This window comes from Plecotus auritus (genome assembly GCF_963455305.1).
Source record: "Plecotus auritus genome assembly, chromosome: 5".
NCBI lineage: Eukaryota > Metazoa > Chordata > Mammalia > Chiroptera > Vespertilionidae > Plecotus > Plecotus auritus.
In genome coordinates this window covers 107,184,183-107,207,405 of record NC_137776.1, presented here as the reverse complement: position 1 = coordinate 107,207,405, position 23,223 = coordinate 107,184,183, and the positions used below count along the sequence as shown (strand labels likewise).

General features: G+C 40.7%; 1 protein-coding gene and 1 pseudogene across 9 annotated transcripts in view; both read left to right on the top strand.

The window, feature by feature from the left end:
- SPIN1 (spindlin 1) overlaps positions 1 to 15,360 on the top strand; it is a 109,955-nt gene extending 94,595 nt beyond the window's left edge. For all 8 annotated transcript variants that reach the window (XM_080670358.1, XM_080670359.1, XM_080670361.1 and 5 more), the window contains 3 exons: positions 2,628 to 2,881; positions 7,811 to 8,044; positions 11,863 to 15,360. In XM_080670358.1, the coding sequence (XP_080526484.1) occupies positions 2,628 to 2,881; positions 7,811 to 8,044; positions 11,863 to 12,062 (688 nt within the window). In that variant the 3' untranslated portion in view covers positions 12,063 to 15,360. The remainder of the gene's footprint in view (positions 1 to 2,627; positions 2,882 to 7,810; positions 8,045 to 11,862) is intronic.
- A 5,855-nt stretch (positions 15,361 to 21,215) lies between these two features.
- Positions 21,216 to 22,844, top strand: LOC308248717 (elongation factor 1-alpha 1-like; annotated as a pseudogene). The gene has a single exon. The product of its transcript is annotated as an elongation factor 1-alpha 1-like (transcript).
- Positions 22,845 to 23,223: the final 379 nt, after the last annotated feature.

The following is a 23,223-nucleotide window of genomic DNA, read 5'->3' as shown; positions in this document are numbered from 1 at the left end:
TTTCTTCGGTTTTAGTTTTGGGTAATTCGTTAATATTGAAGTTGAAATTTCATACCTGTCACCATCTCTTTAATTCTTACATTTTTTGCCTCATATTTACATTATCTATTTCCCTTATGTACCCCCCCACAGTGTCTATTTCTTTTTCTATTCCTCAAGTTAAGTAATTTCTGAAAAGTTTTCAAGTGCTACTTGTTTCCTCACCTGTGCCTGGTTCTCCTCATGTCTGGTGTAGCTGTCTTGTTGCTAAGATAAGGCCCTCTTTCATGGCCTCTGTGTGTGCTTAATGTTAGGTGGTAGTTTCCTCTCCCTTGTGAGCATAGTTTGGGTCTGCCTCCATTGCCTGTTGGCGCATCATTCCGATTGTTATAGTATCACCCTGTGTTGGTTCCATCACAATCCTCTCCTTACTCCTGTAGATGAGAGGGTGAGACCATTCCAGGTCAGCTATAGCTGTCTCTTTGCCTGTGGCATACTTGAAAATAGAGCCTCTGAGTAGTCTTGATCAGGCCTTTTGAGGTCTGCCTCCTTTGGGACTTGCCCTCAGATTCTGAACCTCCTTCCCTTTGTCCTGTGGCCCCATCCTTCTCATTAGGATATTGTCCCCAGCCTTGCATCCTCAGTGCAGGCTCCGCCTTCCTGGAAGGCAGTTTGCTGGGTATTTGCAGAGCCTGAAGGGCTGGGGCAGCCCTGTGTTTCCTGGTCTCCTCACACTCTGCATGGAACCTTGGGAACCTTTCTCAGTCTACTGAAGTTTTCCTTCTGGCGTGTCCTCCAAATGGTGTTCCCATCTTGCTTAGGTAAAATTTCAGGCCTCGTCGAGGCAATTCTAATGGTTTGCTGTAACCTATTTCTCTGTGTCATAAAACACTAAAATTTACCAAACTGGTCTATTTAAAATATATATAATTGTAGTTTTAAATATTACAGCCTACAATAAATTTGGTTTTTTTAAAGTGTATTTGTGTTATGCCAGTTGTTCCTAACTTTTATTCATGATATACCAAATAAGAGCTTTATGCCATAAAAGTGTGGGCGGGGCCCTGGCTGGTGTGGCTCAGGGGTTGAGCACTGACCCAAAAAACAGGAGGTTGCTGGTTCAATTCCCTGGTCAGGGCACATGCCTGGGTTGTGGGCTTGATCTCCAGTAGGGGGCATGCAGGATGAGGTCCTCTCTCATTGATATTTCTCTCTATCCCTCTCCCTTCCCCCCTCTCTAAAAATCAATAAAAACATATATATTTTTAAAAATGTGGGAGCTTGTATTCAGGCCAAGTCTTGCCCCCTTTGGGTATCATTGGATATCTAGGTGAAACAAATATTTTTTTTCCCTGATAGCAAGAGCCAGGTGTATTATTTGTAAACATTGTATGTCGATTTTTCAATTGTTAATAATCCAGAAAGAATGTAGTTTGGTGTTGCCCCAATAATTTTTAATATGTAAGTATTTGTGACAAATGTGTTTAAGATTATATTTTCTAGAGAAGTAACGATGGTATAATAAATGAATATAAGCCCATCTGAAATGCAGTTTTAAGAATAAACTTCAGCCCTAGCCAGTTTGGCTCAGTGGATAGAGCGTCGGACTGCAGACTCAAGGGTCCCATGTTCGATTCCAGTCAAGGGCATGTACCTTGGTTGCAGGCATATACCCAGTAGGGAGTGTGTAGGAGGCAGCTGATCAATGTTTCTCTCTCATCGATGTTTCTAACTCTCTATCCCTCTCCTTTCCTCTCTGTAAAAAATCAATGAAATATATTTGGGGGAAAAAATGTACTCTAAGTCTTTAAAAAAAAAAAAAAAGAATAAACTTCAATGTCTAGTTTATTTTTACTGTTTAAGCCTGGGGGGTGGGGGTGCAAAATTATGTGAGCATTAGAATGGATGAAATTAAGTAGTTATACATTTCTTTCTAATTTTCTTTTTTATTATATTTTTAAATTTTTACTGAATTTTTTTTTTCAGTAAGGGAGAAGGGAGAGAGAGAAACATTGATTGGCTTCCTCCTACACACGCGGCCCCCCCCCAACACCACCACCACCACCACCACCACCACACACACACACACACACACACACACACACACACACACACTCTGGGGATGGAACCCTCAACCCGGACATGTGCCCTGACCGGAATAGAACTGGTGACCTCTCTGTCTATGGGACAATGTCCAACCAACTGAGCTACACCAGCCAGTGCTATACTATTTTTTTTTTTTTTTTTTACTAGAAATGGACTTATATTCTATAAGGCTATATACATGTGCCTCTTTCTTTGATTAACTGGGATTATTGTGAGTTGATTGTACTAGGAAACTTGGCTGAAAAACTGATGCTTAATATTGGGGCTTGAGTTGCTCCTGAGTAGTCAAGTTTTTCTGCCTGTCCATACTTGGGGTGCCCAAGAAGCTCCTACTGCCAACCCACGGTGGATACACATGGTGGTAGAGAAGAGCCCCCACCTGTGAGCCACACTGCATTGCTTTGGGACTGCCTGAGTGGCAGCATTAGCGAGCACAGTGTGGTAGTCTAGGGAGAGCATGCTAGCTAGCAGCAGTTGTGTTGGATCCAGTAGTGCATACCTTTGAGCTGATACCTTACGTGTCTGTGTATGTGTGAATACAGAAAACACCGGAGCAGCGTGGGGCCGAGCAAGCCCGTGTCCCAGCCTCGGCGGAACATCGTAGGCTGCAGGATTCAGCATGGGTGGAAGGAGGGCAGTGGCCCTGTCACCCAGTGGAAAGGAACCGTTCTGGACCAGGTGCCTGTAAACCCTTCTTTGTATCTTATAAAATACGATGGATTTGACTGTGTTTATGGACTAGAACTTAATAAAGATGAAAGAGTTTCTGCACTTGAAGTCCTCCCTGATAGAGTTGGTAAGTTCTTTTTACTATTTCTGCGTTTATGTGCTTTAAAGATATTTACTTAAATGAATGCTTTCTGATTATTCTTCTGTATTATTGGTATTTTTATTTTTATTGGAGCACAAGCACTCTCTATTTAAATCAGTCACCTAATACCACACAAGTTGATCAGTGCATGTTCTAAAACTACAGTTCAAGGAACTGTGAGGGATATAAATACAGGGGTGGGCAAAAGTAAGTTTACAGTTTGTATGGAAAAAGACATGCAGGTTATGATTATTACTGTGGCTTTATTAACACAAGAGAATGCCACTCATAACTAACTGTAGAAAAACAGACTTCGTTGTTTTTTAATCCTCACCAGGATGTTTTTATTAATTTTAGAGAGAACAGGAGAGAGAAACATTGATTGGTTGCCTGCCATATTTGCCTTTACCAGGGATCAAACCCTAAACTTAGGTATGTGCCCTGCCCAGGGATCAAACTCGCAACCTTTTGGTGTACGGGACGCTGCCCACCCGGCCAGGGCAAGACCAACAGATTTGACAGACTTTGGTTGTGGTAAGAAACACAACATAAAATTTACTGCTTTAACTATTTTTAAGGTTACAGTTCACTAGTGTTACATATATTCATTCACATTGTTGTGACACAGATCTTTAGAACTTTTTCACCTTGTAAATCTGTAATTCTATCTCCCTTGAACAACTTCCCTTTTTTCCCTCCCCTTAACCCCCAACACCCACCATTCTAGTTTCTGTGTCTCTGAGTTTAATTATTTTATATACTTCATAAGTCTTATAGTGTTTGTCTTTGTGACCGGCTTCTTTCTCTTAGACCAGTGGTCGGCAAACTCATTAGTCAACAGAGCCAAATATCAACAGTACAACAATAGAAATTTCTTTTGAGAGCCAAATTTTTTAAACTTAAACTTCTTCTAACGCCACTTCTTCAAAATAGACTCGCCCTGGCCGTGGTATTTTGTGGAAGAGCCACACTCAAGGGGCCAAAGAGCCACATGTGGCTCGCGAGCCGCAGTTTGCCGACCCCGGTCTTAGAATAATGTCCTCAAGGTTCATTCATGTTGTAGCATGTGTCAGGCTGTCCTTTCTTTTCAAGGCTGAATACTGTTCCATTACATGTATAGCCCATGTTTTGTTTATCCATGCGTGGACACTTGAGTTGCTTCTGCCTTTTGGCTGTTGTGATCAATGCTGCTATGAATATGGGTGTACAAATATCCCTTCGGGACCCTGCTTTCAGTTCTTTTGGGTGTATACCCAGAAGTGGAATTGCTGGATCATATGGTACTTCTTTGTTTAATTTTCTGAGCAACATACATAGAATTACTTTTTCCATAGTGTTTGTAACATTTTACAGTCCCACCAACAGTGCACTAGAGTCCCAGTTTGACTACATTCTCACCAATGCTTGTTATTTTCTGTTGGTTTTGATTTGCATTTCTCTGATGATTAATGATTTTGAGCATCTTTTCCTATGTTTTTTGACCATTGGTATGTAATTTTAGCAGAAATGTCTATTCAAGTCCTTGCCCAGTTTTTGATCAGGTTATTTGATTTTTTTGTTGTTGAGTTGTAGGAGTTCTTTTTATATTCTGGAGATAAATGAGTTTTAATTTAAATAACAGTATGACAAATTTATTGATAATGATTTTAGATTCTACATTGCATTTAACCTTTAAGGAGCTGCCACATGTTGAGATTTGATAGAGTATGATAAAAGACTATCTAGAATTATATGAAAAGATTAATAGATCAAAAGAATATATAACAGATTGAAAGTTAAAGCAGATATAAGAATCTAGCTGTCCACTTTTCTTACTAAGTTTTTGTTAGAAGATAGTTATTTTTCACTAAAAATATGTTTATATACTTGGCCAGTGTGGCTTAGTTGGTTGAGCATGGTCCCATGCACCAGGAGGTCGCAGGTTCAATTCCCAGTCAGGACACATGCCCAGGTTGTGAGCTCAATACCCAGTAAAGGGATATGCAGGAGGCAGCCAATCGAAGTTTCTTTCTCATCAATGTTTCTCTCTCTCTCTCTCTCTCTCTCTCTCTCTCTCTCTCTCTCTCTCTCTCTCTCTCTCTTCCTCTCCCTCCCTCCCTTTCTCCCCCCTCTCCCCTCCCTCTTGTTCCCTCTCCCCCTCCCTCTCCCCCGCCCTCTCCCTCTTCCTTTCCCTCTCCACACCCCCTCTCTCTCTGTCTTCTTCTTCTCTCTGAAATCAATAAAAACATATTTTAATAAAAAATGTTTATGTAGATTTTTTAAATAAGTATTTTTAGATTTATCATTTATAATTTCTACAATAGTTGATATTGATAGTTGTCATCTGTATAAACAAATGGCTCTTTGGGGTCCTCAAAATTTTTAGGAATGTATAGGAGTCCTGGGGATCAAAAAGTTTGAGAACTTCTGGTATGAAGAAACTTGTTGGATTTCGTTTTAAAATTATGCACAGTGGGGAATTCTATGTACTTTTTATTAATTATCCTATAATTAAGCAAAGAAAACCACCGTATGTTTTTAGAATATTCTGATAAATTGGATAAGCAGTATCTCTACCAAGAAATTCTAATCTTTGTTCCTTTGAATTTTATTTAACCGAAAGAAAAGCACTCACGAGTAAAATAGGTTTATTTACTCTAAAGACATTTGTCTAAAACTGAGGAGAAACCTTATAATCAGTGAGAGCCTCTATAATTCCCATTGTTAAAGAAATGAAGCTTGTAATTTTTGTCTACCTCTTTAAAGGAGGTGGAGCAGGGCTGCAGAAGGCTGATACACCAGTGGGGAGGCTGTGCTGCTAACCACACAAGCAGCCCAGCACAGCCCGCTCTCTGAAATAATTCATGCAACAAATAGGAACCACTGTGAGCTTGGTATTGGAAACAGGATGGGAAAGGCCTCTGCTTGCATCATGGTAGGCTAAAAGCAAGTAAACAAACATGTAAAACAAGATAACTGTAAATGATGATAAATGCCATTAAGAAATAAAACTCGGTGAGGTGACTGGTGACTGTGGCTGGTGGGCTGCTTTCCCCAGGTTGATCGTGGAGAGCCTCTTGGAGGAGACCTGCTCAGGAGCCAGCCCTTGAAGGTGTGGGGGCAGCACATGGTCCAAATGAGGAGACCAGGGGGTGTCCCAGGAAAACAAAGGTGCCCATGTCACTGAGGTGAAGGCTGTTAGGAGGGAGGTGACAGAATAGGAGTGAAGAGGGCCAAGAGGGGAAGATGGCCCATGAGAAGCAGTTTGTTATTCAAATTATGTGAAAGGAAAACACGGGTGCATTTTAAACAAATGAACATGCAATAAATATAATAATGTCACATGCAATAAATACCAATTATTCAAGAAAAAACAATCGTAAGTATAACATTATTACATGCAATAAACATTAATAGTTCAAGAAAAAAAGGATTTTAGGTATAAAAATATTCTCAAAACTGTACTAACATAGTATGATATCGCAAAACTTGTAGGAAATATTAAAAACCTACAAATAACAGGATTACTTCTTTTAGATTCTAAAATTTCCCCCCTGCCCACTGGCTCTATTTTTGTTTATCAGTTTATGTTGTGCATTATATTCCACAAATGAGTGAGATCATGTGATATTTATCTTTCTCCAACGGATTATTTCATTTAGCATGATGTTCTCCAGGTCCATCCATGCTGTTGCGAATATGAAGAGTTCCTTCTTTTTTACAGCAGCATAGCATTCCATTGTGTAGAGGTATACACAGTTTTTTAATCCACTCATCTGCTGATGGGCACTTAGGCTGTTTCCAAATCTTAGCTATTGTAAATTGTGCTGCTATGAACATAGGGGTGCATATATCCTTTCTGATTGGTGTTTCTGTTGTTGTTGTTTTTTTAATTTCTTTATTGATTAAGGTGTTACATATATATCCTTATTCCCCCATTACTCCCCTATCCCCCCCACTCATGCTCTCACCCCCCTGTTGTCTGTATCCATTGGTTAGGACCATATGCATGCATACAAGTCCTTTGGTTGATCTCTCCCCCTTACCCCCACCCTCCCCTACCTTCCCTCCAAGGTTTGAGCATCCACTTATTAACCAAGGGGTCAGGGTACATGCCCTGGATTGCAGGCTGGATCCCCAGTAGGGGGCATGTAGGAGGCAGCTGATCAATGATTCTCTCTCATCATTGATGTTTCTAGCTCTCTGTCCCTCTCCCTTTCTCTCTGAAATCAATAAAAATACATTTTAAAAAACAACAGCCCTAGCCAGTTTGGCTCAATGGATAGAGCATTGGCCTGTGGACCTAAGGGTCCCCAGTTCTATTCCAGTCAAGGTCATCTACTTTGGTTGCAGGAGACAGCCAATTGATGGGTTTCTCTCACATCGATGTTTCTCTCTGTCTTCCCCTCTCTTTTCCACTCTCTCTGAAAATCAATGGAAAAATAGCCTCGGATGAGGATTAAGAAAAGAAAAGAAACTACAACAACAAAATGAACAATGCAATCCTATATAACTGCCACAAAGGTCACTCTGGTTGCTGTGGAAATAGATTGAAGGAGCAAGAATAAAATAAAAACCTAAATAGGTTAATTTCTTAGTTTTAATAAATGATCTGTGATTATTTATGTAAGATGTTAATATAAAGGGAAGGAAGTCCTAGTTTAGATATAGCACCAAGAGCAGATGAGTTCAGAAAAATTTAGAGGAAAAAATAGTCTCAAAATAACTGACTTGGGGCAATAAAATAGTTCTGGTGGAATCAAATCTGGGCTAGGCCCAGCAACGTAATTTTGGTGGTGATTCTTAAAACCCACCAGGTGATTCTGATGCTGGCTAGTGTATCGTGTGGACAACATTTGAATAAGTTCAGTTTTCACAGTACATATTCAGTAAAACTTTTTATAGACCATTGTTTTCTTTTGTTTTTGTCCCTAGCAACATCTCGAATCAGCGATGCACACTTAGCCGACACAATGATTGGCAAAGCTGTAGAGCACATGTTTGAGACCGAGGATGGCTCTAAAGATGAATGGAGGGGAATGGTCTTGGCACGTGCCCCTATAATGAACACATGGTTTTACATCACCTATGAGAAAGACCCAGTCTTATACATGTACCAGCTCTTAGATGATTATAAAGAAGGTGACCTTCGCATTATGCCTGATTCTAGTAAGTATGAATTGACAACTTTTATTTTTGATTATTCAAAAGTAATTTGAATTTTAGAGCAAGATACTTGATAAACTATTTTGCAGATACATTTTTTATTTTAATTAGTAGGGATAAGTCACACATCAAGCATAGGTTGTGAAATTTTTACCTCTTTGCCAAGAGTAATTTACTTTTTGTGGATATTTCCCTGCTGTGGACTTTGGACTTTCATATGGATGGAGTATATGGTATGGGACCCTTTGTGACTGGCTTCTCTCACTAAGCCCTGTTTTCAGGGCTTGTCTGTGTTGTAGCATGTGTCAGTACTTCTCTTTTTATTTATGGGCGAATACAACTCCTTGTATGGATAGACTATTGTTTGTTTGGTCATCTGTTGATAGACATTTGGATTGTCCTCTTATCTTATTTACTATGAAGACTGTTGCTATAAATATTTGTGTGCAAGTTTCTGAATGGGTGGGTGTTTGCAGTTCTCTTGGGTATGTATATACCTAGGAGCAGAATTGGTGGATCATAGTGATCACTCTCTGTTGAATTGTTTAGGATACTGTCAGACTGATTTCAAACGGTTGCACTGTTAAGCATTCTCATCAACAGTATGTGAGGGTTCTGGATTCTCCAACCCTCACCAACACTTCTTATTATCTGACTTTTTTATTTTATTGGTTGTGAAGTGATATCTAATTTCCCTGATGACTAAAGATGTCAAGTATCTTTTCATTGTATGTCTTTGGAGAAATGTGTGTGTCCTTTGTACTTTTTTCAACTGACTGTCTGTTATGTGTTGAAAGAGTCAGTATTCTAGGTACAAGTCTCCTGTCAGCTACATGATTTGCAGATACTTTTATCTCATTCTGTGGGTTCTCATTCACTCTCTTGGTGGTGTTCTGAAGTCCATTTTACCTATGATGCCTTTGTTGTTTGTGTTTTTGGTGTTGTATCTTATAATCTCTTGACAAATTCAAGGCTACAATGTTTTCTTCTAAGAGTCTTCTTAGAGTTATGTTTTCTTCTAAGAGTCTTCTTAGAGTTATGTTTTCTTCTAAGAGTCTTAAGTTTTATTTCTTAAACTCTTCTATTTAGATCTTTGATATGTTTTGAGTTAATTTTTTGTTTATAATGTAGCTTAAGGGTTCAGCTTTATTCTTTTGCATGTGACAATACAATTGTCTGAGCACCATTTAAAAGAAAACAAATACCAACACAATTCTTTTCCCTATTGAATGGTTTTGGCACCCTTGTTGAAAATCAATTCCTTATAGATGTATGGGTGTATTTGTGGACTTTCACTTCTTTTCCATTTGCCCATATATCTGGTTATACTTGATTAAATTGTTTTGTAATAAGTTTTAAAGTCTGGAAGTGTGAATCTGTCACACACACACACCATTTGTTTTGCCTCTTCTGGGTCTCTTCTTAAGTCTTTTATTCTTTTTAATGGAATTAGCCTGTTCTTTTTAAGACTACTCCATATCCTTTCTTCAAACACTGGAACCCAGGACAGACACAGACACTCACTATATTAGTAATGTGACTGCATCTCTATTACCTTTATTTTTTTCTATTGATTTTTAGAGAGAGAGAAACAGAAATATGGACTTGTTGTTCCACTTACTTATATATTCATTGGTTGATTCTTGTATATGCCCTGACTGGGTATCGAATCCAAACCTTGTCGTTTAGGGATGACACTCTAACCAACTGAGCCTGGCCAGGGCTTCTATTCCCCTTTTTTCAGTTCTTTCTGTGAACAAGCTAGTCAGTTAGCCTACTCACGTGTTCATCAGGCCCTGACTTTCTACCTTCTGGATTGTTTTTTTTTTTTAATGTTTGTGTACATTTGTTACAGATGTGTAATGGAAAGTATTTTATATAGGCAGGAGTTACCATGAAAACATTTCTCCAGAGCATTACTCCAACCTGTATGAAGTTGATTTTTTTTAAAGAGATATATCCAGTCAAAGTAACTGTTGTGGACTTGGATGATAGAAAGTGTGTGGTCATTTGCACATTACCCATCTCCTCTCCCATCCCAACCACTTCTCCATCCTGTCTTCTCTCTCCAGACTGCTAAGTACTTTTTGTGAGTGGTATTGAAGCTTGTTTGCCATTAGAAACAGTGTTGATGCTCTGAGTCAGAGCTCTGCAGTGGCCTCTGTGAGTCCCTTGTTTCTTTGCTCATCTTAATGTAAAATGTCTGGGAACCATGCCTTTGGGATTCCTTTGTAAACATGAAAGTGGTGGTATGATGCTGCTGATTGAGGCAAAAGCATTTTTGAAGAGATTTCAGCTTTGGTTTCCTCTTACTTGTTTAAAAAAGTACTGATAAGATATGTGTGCTTAAACATTTTAGTTGTATTTTCTGTGTCTCTTAGTACCAGAGATCAGAATAGGGTTTGGATCGTGTTATTCAATGAAAAATTTGTTGTATTCAGAGGCAAACTACTGTTAACATGATAATGATCCAAACCAGGATCCCTATAAGAATAGAATGGTACACTGCCAACCATTGTGCCAGGATGACCAGCCTAAGCCTGTATTGCCCTGAGAAAACCAGATGTCCAGTTGCCCTACCTGAAGGCCCTGCCTTCTGCTGGTACATGGGAGGAAGCACAAGTTCTTCAGGACCTATTAGAGGCTTCTAAAAATAGAATTGTTAATTGCCTGCCTCCATTTCCCCTTTTTTCTCTTTTACATCATTTCTTTGTTGTTGGTGGTGATGGTTTGCTCTCATTACATGTGTATTACTAGAACAGAGTTCCTGCTAGGTCATAGGGCTGTGTTCCCCCACACTAAGGTTTTCCTGGGGATCTTTAAAAAAATACAGGTGCTTCAGCCATCCTGGGAGACTCGGTTGTAATTGGTTTGGGGATCAAGTTCACTTAGCACCTAATTTTAAAGCATAGGAAATCTTTTGTTTTCTTTTATATTTAATTTATTGGGGTAACATTGGTTAATAAAATCATAGAGGTTTCAGGTTTACAATTCTTTAATACATCATCTGTAGAAATAAATCTCTTTTGTTTTGAAACTGGGTTAGGAAAGCAATGTGTAATGCAGTGAAGTTGAGGATAAAGAAGCTTCTTTAAGACCAGAAGTACTTAGGCATTTTAAGTGTGTAGCATATTCTCAGTAATCCCAGTAGGTATTGTCTGCTTTGAAATCCTATTTTAGAGTAACTCAGACTTGTTTTTAAGAAGGCATATTATTATTTAGATTTTTTTCCTTGGCCCTTTTCTTCATTTAGTCCATACCTCTTCAAGTAATTATAGCCATAATTATACATGAGCCAAGGGGATTTCTGGTTAGCACTCTTAAATTTGTTTACATGTCTAGATCTTGGGGATCAGCACAGTGTTGTTGTGAATGAAGTTTTTGTTTGTTTTTTGTTTTTATTTTCAATTCTCACCCAAAAATGTTTTTTGTTTTTACAGATTTGAGAGAGAGAGAAACATCGATTGGTTGCCTCCAGTGCACATCCCAACCAGGGATTGAACTCACAACCATTTAGTGTATGGGACAACGTTCCAACCGACTGAGTCACCCGGCCAGGGTAGTAAATGAAGTTTTACTGGCACACAGCCACACCATTCATTTATGTATCATCTGTGGCTGCTCTCACACCACAAAGCAGAGCTGGGTAGTTCCTACAGAGACCACATGGCCTCAAGTCTGGCCCTTGAAGAAAAAATGTGCTGACTCTTGGTCTAGATAAGATAAACCCAGGATATTAAAAATGCTTGTTAAAATAGACATGAGTTGGTATGTATCTAAAAAATGGCTATAAATTATTTTTCTCCACTATTTACATATAGATGATTCACCTCCAGCAGAAAGGGAACCAGGAGAAGTTGTGGACAGCCTAGTAGGCAAACAAGTGGAATATGCCAAAGAAGATGGCTCTAAAAGGACTGGCATGGTCATTCATCAAGTAGAAGCCAAACCGTCTGTCTATTTCATCAAGTTTGATGATGATTTCCATATTTATGTCTACGATTTGGTGAAAACATCCTAGATGTCGTCATGAACTTTGCCAAATTTGTGGAACTATTAAATGTATAATTTGTAGACATAAAGACTTTCTGCTTTCCAGTTTAATGAAAGCTTAAATGTCCCTGCGAACCCACAATCTCTGCCAGCAGAACGGGTTTTGTTCTGAATAGTACAGATTTATGTGAACACAAAGCCTTTTGTGTAAGCAACTCCTTCCTCTTAAAAGAAGTCTGTCTGTCTGGAGGGGAGTTACAGGTAAAAGTTAAGCTAGTATCATTGTCAATTAAAACTGTAATCGATTTTATCCATTTCCCCTTCACTCTTAACATTCTCTTATTCTGCTGCCACAATGCAAGCATAGTTTGGTATTTTTGTTACTGCCTTTTTTTGAGATATATATGTATCAATATCTACCTATGTCTGTGTGTATACGTATATAATATATATATATATATATATATGCACACACAGATCTTTGCACGTGTGTACATGAGCGTACACACACACACACATACTTTATTGGCAGTCCTTTTTTTGTGGATTGGGATGGGGTTAAATAATTTTCTCCAGTTTAATAGGAGTGCTTGATCCAAGTCAATCATATTTAACATATTAATGCTGTTTATTTAAAATTAAATTGGGGCCCAGGAAGCACATAGGGATGTTTAGCTTGTTTCAAAGTCGAAAGTTCAGAGCACCTTTTTCAATTTGGAGGCTTCAAACCATAAGTCCAAATATAAATCACTTCTCAATAGCTAATGACCCACATTAGAATTTTATAAAATAGTTAGAAATCTGGGTAAAAGGCTGCCTTTAAGTCTAAGCTTTGTAAATTCTTTTGTTTACATATTTTATCAAATACTTTTTTTTTTTTTTTTTTTTTTAAAGCAAAGCCCAGGTGCTTGGTCCACACAGTGTAATGCCAGTGTATTTTGGACATACATTGGGTCCATTATTTGTACAAATCAGTAACCTGGATTTTGGTACACAGATTGAAAAGCAACAATACATCAGTTACCTGTGTGTATGTGGCGAGGTCCTGGAAGAACATAGTACTTTATATTAATAATGTAAGTTGAAGAATGACAATGTTGCCCTCGAACAAGTTCTCTGGGACACTTGCATTTTTATTGCTACTATTACTGATATATGATTATGGTCCAAAGGCTTTTTCCCCTGGCTTTCCCCCACAAAGAATGTCTAGGCAAATACCAGCTAAAACCTCCTGACATCTTTTGGGGTGCTATATGTTCTTGCTTATGATGTGCTGCTTCTGTGGACACTGTTACACCAGGATCAGTGGCCCATGCTCCTTTGTTGGTGTGACTGATAGCAGCCCTTAGCCATAGAATCCTTCCCTGGCGTATTCCTTCAAGGTAGTTTTAACTGAAAAAGTGCTTGGTTTAGCAGCAATACACCCATGTGTCACTTTGTTTTAGTTAAGCCATGGCAGTTTGAAAGGTAGGATAAGGCCTTACGTGAAACCAGTCTCTTGGGGAGATTGGAAATCTTACCTAAGATTTGGGTAGAAGGCTGAACACTCTTGTGTCAATCAACCTCCATCATGGCTGTCCTTACTGTCAGAGATTTTGTAGTTTAAAGGTCTCACGTGTGGTTTGCATGATGTCCACTTCGCTCCAGGAAGGCTGCGCCTAGTGCTGGTGGATGGTAACCCTGCACGCCATATACGTACATACCACGTTTCCTACAGCGTATCCAGCGCCTCATCGCCGCAGCCAAGGGCGAGCTTCTCCATGCAGCGAGTTACCTAGGTCTTAGGTACTCCTCCCATGAATAAACAAGTGTCATCTGCACACCTGTCCACTGCTCTCCTGGTGGCTCTTGTAAGAGTGCCTGCATGTGAATCTAAGGCCAAGCCTGGCTCCCCAAATCCAAGTGGACACGTGGCCCAGAGAGTGAGTGTGTCTAGCGCGTGCACTACACAAACAGCACAGTGACTTCGGGCTGAGAAACAAAGCTTGCTTAGAAGTGTCCTGCTGAGGGTTGGGTCAGTGGAAACATTTCTAGCATTCCTTAATGGCTTGCATTGTGGTATTTCCACAAGTACCTTTAGCAGCTTTCAGTACCACATGGTCTGCCACGCTAGATGAATGTGACAAGTGATTATTGTTATTTTAATTATTGTTCCATTTTTTGCCTTTAGGGGTAAAGGAAGGGGAAGGGTTTTTGTTGTTTGTTTTCCATCTTTTTTTTTTTTTTCTTTTTTGGGTGTGTGTGTGGCTTATGCCCCACTTCCTGATGCTGTGACTAATTCTGCTCCCTAGCCAAATATATCAGGCTTCATTTTAGGCTCATGTTTCGGATCTGCATGCATTGCTTGCGTTTTCCTGGTATCTGAATGCTGGCTCCTTGTCCTAGGAATCCAACATTGATTTCCAAAATTATCATGGGACTTGTGACAACACAAGACATGAATCTGTATAAAATGTATTGGCCTTCCTCACTGACCTGCTATAGTATTATTGTGTCGTGTGTGCGTGTGTGATGTCTGGCTGCCATGTAAAGCTTCAAAGGAAAACCTTAAAGCAGACCATCCCTTTTTGCATGCTCTATTCTAAGTAAAATGTTCAATGTAACTAATGAAAAATGCATGTTAAAGATATTTAGGTTTTTTTTTATCTTTGTTTTTACTTGTTTTCATTTTTCTGTATATTTGCTTACTGTGCTGTTTTAGTGGTTGTAGGATAAAATGCACTGGTGAAGCAATGTAGTGCCAACAGGAGGTGATTTTCCAGTTGTGTGTGTCATGCAGCATTTGAAGGGACTGTGCATCTTAGAACAATCACAGTTACCTCTAAACCAGATTTCATTTCTATTATTTTACGTGCCAAACCCCGAAGTGCATTGGGCTTGAATCTCTGAACGCTGTGGACCCATTGGAAGACTGTTTTGATTGTCACAAATTGTAGTGCCTGAAAACATTCTTGTGATTGTCTTAAAAAAAAAAAAGAAAGTTTTCCAAAGACAAAACAGGAACAAATAATTATGGTCAAAATGTCTGTGGTTCCTTGGAAATGCTGCGCTTTTTGTATTTTCCATCATTGTAGTGCAGTTTGAATGAATGTGTATAGTTCAGAGGTCTTCGTGTTCGCATCTTAAAAGTAGGTAATGACCTCATCTTTCAAGCTTGAATTGAATTCATTTTTAATTTTATTTTATACAATGTGTAGACAGTTCCCTGTCCTCTGCATTTAGAAGTATAAACAATATAAATCTGTTAATTCTGTAAGTAATTTTTATAATTATGATGTAACTCTATCCTATCCTTAAAACATTTAAAATAAACCCTTTATGTTCAACTTTTGACTGTAAATTTTGTGCTCATGAGCAAAATGTGATGTGTAAAACCTGCTTCTAAAAAAGTTTTTAAAGTTTTACTTTAAGATTTTAAGTGACCTTTTTTACCCCTTTCACCACGTGTAAATGTCAGATATACATAAAAATAGAAATAGAATTTTTATTTGAATGATAATATTTAATAATATCTGAAAGGAGAGGGGGCATTAATCAGTATCCCAAATATATTATATACGTAGTTCCAAATATTAAAGTTTGTGATTTGCCATTAATAAGAAATTTTAATTTATCATAAAATTTTTAACTTGTTTAAATAGAATTAAATATGTATTTTATACTTTCATATCTATTCTTGCTTTGTATGCTGCTTATAATGCTTTATGAATATTTAAATAGCAATCTGTGAGATTCTGTAGTAAAAACATCTTCATTTCTCAGTAGTAAGGACAAAGAAATGTAGGTACTACTGTGACCTATATGTACTTTGTTGTACCCACGGGCGTAATTTTAATCAGTGAGGTAAAAAGTAGAGTTTATGATGTGCCTTTATGAGATTTGTTGTTTTTATGTTTCCTGGTTCAGTTTGGCTTGTCTTACACAGCCAAGGGGATGCAGGACGGCCTCCTGCTCTGGCGGGAGGAACTACAGACAATGTTGGGGGAGATGAACCTGAAAGCGCAGGCACTCCCCTGGGTCAGACCTCAGTTGTAGTCTTGTGGTAACAAAGCTACAGTTCAGGAAACCTTTCTCCCAGAAAAGAACAAAGCAAGTTTCGTCTGAGTGTTGGTGGTTGCTGACGGCTCTTGGTCAGGGCTCATCAGTCGGGTCTGTTGAGAGCAGTCCTCACTCTTGGGGAACTGCAGGGATGGACCTGCCTTTTTGTTCCCTCTCAGTACTCACAGCTCTGTGATCATAACAGCACTCGCAGATGCTTAGCAAGTACCTTGCCAAGTACTTTCCTCCATTACGTCATTTAATTCTTAATCTTGTGAGGAAGGCGAGACTTTTCCGTGTTGTACAGGTGGGGAGAAGGGATATTGAATATGTTGTTCAGGATCACAGGGGCTGTCAGGATTCAGACCCTCAACGCTGCTGTGTCAAAGCCTCGAAGTTAAATTACTGCAGTGGGATGATTTGAATAATAGTCTAATTTCTGTGGATAATTTTTGTAACCTTATTTGTAAGTTAATAGCAAAAACTTTTTTATTTCCAAATTGCCTAATAAAAAGTCTTACACTGGTATTAGTTGCTAGAATGTAGGAATCTATATCTCTGTATAGTAAGAATTAGAACCCAAAGTTATTTTTTTCCAGCAAAAATAAATACTTTATTTTGGAGAGAAGTCTGCTGAAGAAATTTAAATAATTTCCATTACAAGAATGTAGATAGGCTTAGTGAATAGAGCATCAGTCTGCGGACTGAAGTAGTCCTGGGTTTGATTCTGGTTAAGGGCACATGTCCTGGTTGTGGGCTCGATCCCCAGTGGGGGTGTGTGCAGGAGGCAGCCGATCAATAATTCTCATCATTGATGTTTCTATCTCCCTCTCCCTTCCTCTCTGAAATAATAAAAAATATATTAAAAAAGAATGTAGATAATATTTTCTATTTCAAAGATATTTTCAAACATGTCATTAAATTCTATATAATAAAGAGCTAATATGCTAATTAGACCAAACAGCAGAACGACCATCCGGATGACCTTCCAGATGAAGCCGGGGCTGCAAGGGCCAGCCAAGGCTGCAAGGGGCTGGGAGGACCGAGCCCCTTGCACAAATTTCGTGCATCGGGCCTCGAGTATTCTTATAAAATGTGGATTTCTTATGTCCATAGCACAGATTTTTTTAAAAAAATGTTTTGTTGATTTTAGAGGAAGGGAGAGGGATAGAGAAATAGAAACAACGGTATGAGAGAATCATTGATAAGCTGCCTCCTGCAACCCAGACATGTGTCCTGACCAGGAATCGAACTGGTGACCTCTTGGTGCACAGGCCGACACTCAATCACTGAGCCAACACCAGCCAGGCCATAGCACAAAATCTTATACATAATTTTTATAGTAATTCGCTTGTTTTATGTCATGTATTTGTAAGTTTGTTTTTAGTCTTCTGGGTTTCAGAGAATTCATTGAGTCTTTAAATTATTTTGTCAGGCATTCTTAGTCTCTGTCTGCCCTTTTACTGGCCTTAAAACTCTTAAGTTTTTGGTAACCAGTGGCAGATGGCTTTCAGGTATTGGCTTGGCACATCATTTTGCATAAATATGACATTGAATTCTTTCTGTTTCACTTAGCCATGAGGACACTAGACCAAGTGGCGATGGTGACACTGAAGTATGGGTGGGCCCTTTCCAGGCATTTATTTTTTACATTGGCCATTAATAGGTGAGCAGGCTGCCAGCCACATTGTAGGCACATTTCTGCCTCCACTTTCATCTTCCTCCATTGCTTTCATTTACGCTTGAAAAGTCCTGCTCTGGGGGAATGTAAGAGCTGGAAGTAACATGTAAACTACCTAAAGTCCTTCATAGGATTGACACATTCTTATAACTTTAAAATTCTGTGTCTTCATGTTGAATCCCCTGAAGCAGATTATGATGTGGAAAGCACAGAAGGGAGGTCTTTAAAAACCTTGACGTTAACATGAGTTATCAACAAATTGAGTTGAAATTCAGCATTCTGAATTGTCTTCAAATATAGATTGCAAAATAGCTTTAAAGCTTTTGCCTTTGTCTCCTTAACGGATTTGCAAGAAATCTGGTAGTTACTACCCATGCTCTGTGTACACACACCTGTGATAAGCTGTGGGCATTCCCACTAGAAAACCAAGAGAGGTCCCTGGTGACATGCTCTTTTCCTGAAGGTTGTTCCTAGTTGTGGACTGTGTTTGTGTTCATTGTGTCTGTTACTTACTAGGGACATTATTTTTACCATAGTGTTGCATTGAGTTATCCTGTAATACTATGGTAAGTAGTTCTAACCACTGGGTGTGTGTCTTAATTTGCCCCGAATCTGATGTGCCACACTAGGAGAGGCAAGATTGTGGTCTTTTTAGAACAGTCCTGCAGGTAAAATAGAAGGTTAAAGACTCAAAAATGTATCTGATCGATGGAATCCATAGTCTGATCGTCCCACAACTGCAGGGACTGCCTCTGAGCAGTCCAAGGGGAAGAGAACACACCAGGGCCCAGGGAACTCTGATGTCCACTTGTTTAATTCACACACATTCATAAAAAACTACAGAAATGGCTCAGCCATCGTCACTGGCCCTTTTTTTGGGTTTGGTATTTGTATTTTTTTAAAGGGTCATGCTCTGACCAAGTGCTTGGGGTAGACCACTGAAGAAGTGCTTTGTGATAAAATTCTACACACGTGTAACAGCTTGGGCTGCTGTAACAAACAGCACATGGCTTAAACAGCAGACATTTATTTTCTCTGTTCTGGAGGCTAAAAATCCAAGGTCAAGGTGTCAGCAGGGTTGGTTTCTCGTTAGGCCTCCTGGGCTTGTAGATCACCGTCTTCCTCCTATACCCTGACATGTCCTTCCCACTGTATGTGTCTGTCCTGGTCTCTCCTTTTTATAAAGACATAGTCTCTATTAAGGCCCACACTTATGACCTCATTTTAACTTAGTCACCTTTTTAAACACCCAGTCTCCAAATACAGGCACATCTACATATGTAAAAGCCTAAGCAACAGGCTGAATGTCCGGTAGCTATGATATGCACTGACCACTGGGGGCAGACAATGCAGGAGCTGCTGAGCAACAGCAACTTTGCAGAGTGCCTTCTCACACTCCAGGACCCCTTGGGGGATGTTGGACTGCCAGGTTTGGCCCAATCCCCGCAGGCCAGGCTGAGGGACCCCACCAGTGCACGAATCCATATACCAGGCCTCTCGTTTTAATATAAAAAGGATAGATACACATAGTATACTAAAAAGAACATTGAAAGCTCCCTGAGTTCTAGATCTATTTGCCCACTTCCTGCTGGTGTGATCCAGGCAAATGATTTAGCCCTTCTCACATGTTTTCCTTGTCTGTATATGGGGAGCGTCCTGCCCTGTGACTCTCCAGTGCGATGCTGACGTGCGTGTTGCAGGCCTGAGCCTCCAGGCTGGCATTGAACCAGGATGCAGTGCCTTGTACAGATAGCAGCTTTGTTATTTAAGACCTTGCCATGTGTGCTTTGATTTTTTTTTAATCTTTGAGATCACACTTCAGTTACACATCATTTCATTTATTAATATAATGCCAGGAAGATTTTTGTTTTTATGTTTTTTCAGAAAACTAGCATCTGCATATATAACAATTGTAATAATAAGCACCCTTGAAATGTTAGTGGGATGGTCCATCCACATTTTTTATTTTAGTGTAACAGGGCTAGACTGTAAGTCTAAGCTTTTTGAATAAAGGTACGTGTCCGTTGACGTTTTCACATCACAGCAGTCACAAGCACTAACCTGCTTTTGTGAAATGTGTTGCTGGACTTTGCAATGTCAGGCAGTGGTCTGATTGGTAGTAATTTAAATAGCAGGTCTACTTTCAGAATGAATTGCTCTCGAAGAGGGAAGCTGCCTTCATTATTAAATACTAGAGGCCCGGTGTGTGAAATTTGTGCATGGAGGTGGGGGTTCCCTCAGCCCAGCCTGCACCCACTCCAATCGGGGACCACTCGGGGGACACCCCTCTCACAATCTGGGACTGCTGGCTCCTAACCACTCACCTGCCTGCCTGCCTGATTGCCCCTAACCCCTCTGCCTGCCTGCCTGATCGCCCCTAACCTCTGCCTGCCTGCCTGATCACCTCTAACTGCCCTCCCCTGCTGGCCTGACCGAGCCCCCAACTGCCTCTGCCTGCCTGATCACCCCTAACTGCCCTCCCTTGCTGGCCCGATCTCACCCCCAACTGCCTTCCCCTGCCATCCTTATCTCCCCCCAACTGCCCTCCCCTGCCAGCCTGATCTTTCCCCTAACTGTTCTCCCCTGCTGGCCTGATTACCCCTAACTGCCCTCCTCTGCCAGCCAATTTGGTTCTGATTGGTCAGTTTCTATGCCAGTCAGCATCAAAAGCTCCGCCTCCTAGGCAGCCATTGGCTCCTCACAGTTGACCCAGATTTGTTTCTGATTGGTCAGTTTCTATGCCAGTCAGCATCTCTGGGCCTATCAGTGGGGCCTGATCAGAAAGGCAGGGCTGATCAGCAGTGTGGAGGCCTGGAGAGAAATGGAGGCAAGGCTGTTGGCCAGGCCGGGAGAGAAAGAGAGGCAAGTTCTGATCAATGGCTGCCACAGAGGCTACGGATCAGACCCTGCCTCTCTCTCTGCAGGCCTCTCTCTGGGCCTGATCCACAGCCCCCTAGGCAGTCAGTGCTGGGTTGGGGCACGGGCAGTGGCCCCAGTCATTGCTGGGTCGCCACGGCAACCCAGCACTGACTGGGTTGCGACCCTGGCTCTTTATTATATAGATATTTTTATTGGTTTCAGAGAGGGAGAGAGAGAGAGACATCAATAATGAGAATCATTGATTGGTTGCCTCCTGCATGACCCCTACTGGGGATCAAGCCTGTAACCCAGGCATGTGATTAGATCAATGCTCAACCACTGAGCCACACCGTCTGGGCGGAAGCTGTATTTTAAAAAGGACAGTTATGCCCAATGAATTGTAGCTGTGTAGTGTGGGGTAGTGATCACTACTTTCCACCCCTGGTAGGCCTTGGTGCACTTTGTTGAATCACTTCTTTGCCCTCTCCCATGATAATTTGAAATTGGTCCCTCTGTGAAGTTTTAAAAGTAGATTATGGCTTTTTCACAACGGGTTTGCCGCCAGAACACAGGTGTGAAAACCACCATTAACTCAAACCCAAGATGGGAAAGGAAAAGACACATCAACATCGTCGTCATTGTACACATAGATTCTGGCAAGTCTACCACTACTGGCCATCTGATCTATAAATGTGGTGGGATCGACAAAAGAACCATCGAGAACTTTGAGAAGGAGGCTGCTGAGATGGGGAAGGGCTTCTTCAAGTATGCCCAGGTCTTGGATAAACTGAAAGCTGAACGGGAGCGAGGTCCATTGATACCTCCCTGTGGAAATTTGAGACCAGCAAGTATTATGTGACCATCACTGATGCCCCAGGACACAGAGATTTCATAAAAAACATGATTACAGGCACATCTCAGGCTGACTGTGCTGTCCTGATGGTTGATGCTGGTGAATTTGAAGCAGGCAACTCCAAGAATGGGCAGACCCATGAGCATGCCCTCCTGGCCTACACACTGGGTGTGAAACAGCTGATTGTTGGTGTTAACAAAATGGATTCCACTAAGCCACCCTACAGCCAGAAAAGATACAAGGAAATTGTTAAAGAAGTCAGCATCAACATGAAGAAAATTGGCTACAACCCTGACACAGTAGCATTTGTGCCAATTTCTGGTTGGAATGGTGACAACATGCTGGAGCCAAGTGCTAATATGCCTTGGTTCAAGGGATGGAAGGTCACCCGTAAAGATGGCAATGCCAGTGGAACCACGCTGTTTGAAGCTCTGGATTGCATCCTGCCATCAACTCGTCCAACTGACAAGCCCCTGCGTCTGCCCCTCCAGGATGTCTACAAAATTGGTGGTATTGGAACTGTCCCTGTGGGCCGAATGGAGACTGGTGTTCTCAAGCTCGGCATGGTGGTCACCTTTGCTCCAGTCAACGTTACAACTGAAGTGAAGTCTGTTGAAATGCATCCTGAAGCTTTGAGTGAAGCTCTTTCTGGGGACAATGTGGGCTTCAACGTCAAGAACGTGTCGGTCAAAGATGTTCATGGCAATGTGGCTGGTGACAGCAAAAATGACCACTAAAGGGAGCAGCTGACTTCATAGCTCAGGTGATTATACTGAACCACCCAGGCCAGATCAGTGCTGGATATGCACCTGTGCTGGACTGGCACACAGCTCCCATTGCTTGCAAATTTGCTGAGCTGAAGGAGAAGATAGATCGTCGTTCTGGGAAAAAGCTGGAAGATGGCCCCAAGTTTTTGAAATCTGGTGATGCTGCCATCACTGATATGATTCCTAGCAAGCCCTTGTGTGTTGAGAGCTTCTCTGACTACCCTCCTCTGGGCCATTTTGCTGTTCGTGACATGAGACAGTTGCTGTGGGTGTCATCAAAGCAGTGGACAAGAAGGCAGCTGGAGCTGGCAAAGTCACCAAGCCTGCCCAGAAAGCTCAGAAGCTAAATGAGTATTCACCCCAATACCTGCCGCCACCCAGCCTTACTCAGTGGTGGAAGAATAGTCTCAGAACTGATTGTCTTAATTGGCCATTTAAGTTTAATAGTAAAGGACTGGTTAATGATTACAATGCATCATAAAACCTTTGGAAGGAAAGGAGAATGTTTTGTGGACCATTTGGTTCTTTTGTGTGTGTGGCAGTTTTTAAATCATTAGTTTTTAAAATCAGTACTTTTTAATGGAAACAACATGACCAAAAATCTGTCACAGAATTTTGAGACCCATTAAAATAACAAAGTTTAATGAGAAAAAAAAATAAGTAAAAGTAGATTATGTTTCTAGGAGGGTACAGCTTATAGGCGTTAAAATTCACTGTAGTTTTTGGACATCCCATCTTAAATTTCTGGTATGGATAGTAGTAGCCTTGGTCCCACACTCTTTCTAAGCAGAGCCAGCTGCTTTATTTAAAGCCACAGAATCTCACTCGTGTTCAACGTGAGCTCGAGAGAAATAACCAGCATGATTGCCAGGGGTGTGATGAAGGCCAGCACAGCTGGGCTACTGCATGTTTCTCCACGCACCTGGGGGTACCGAGAGCACGTTTTTGTCCTGAGAAAGCAAAGCTACGGAGCTGCTGACAGCACTGATGA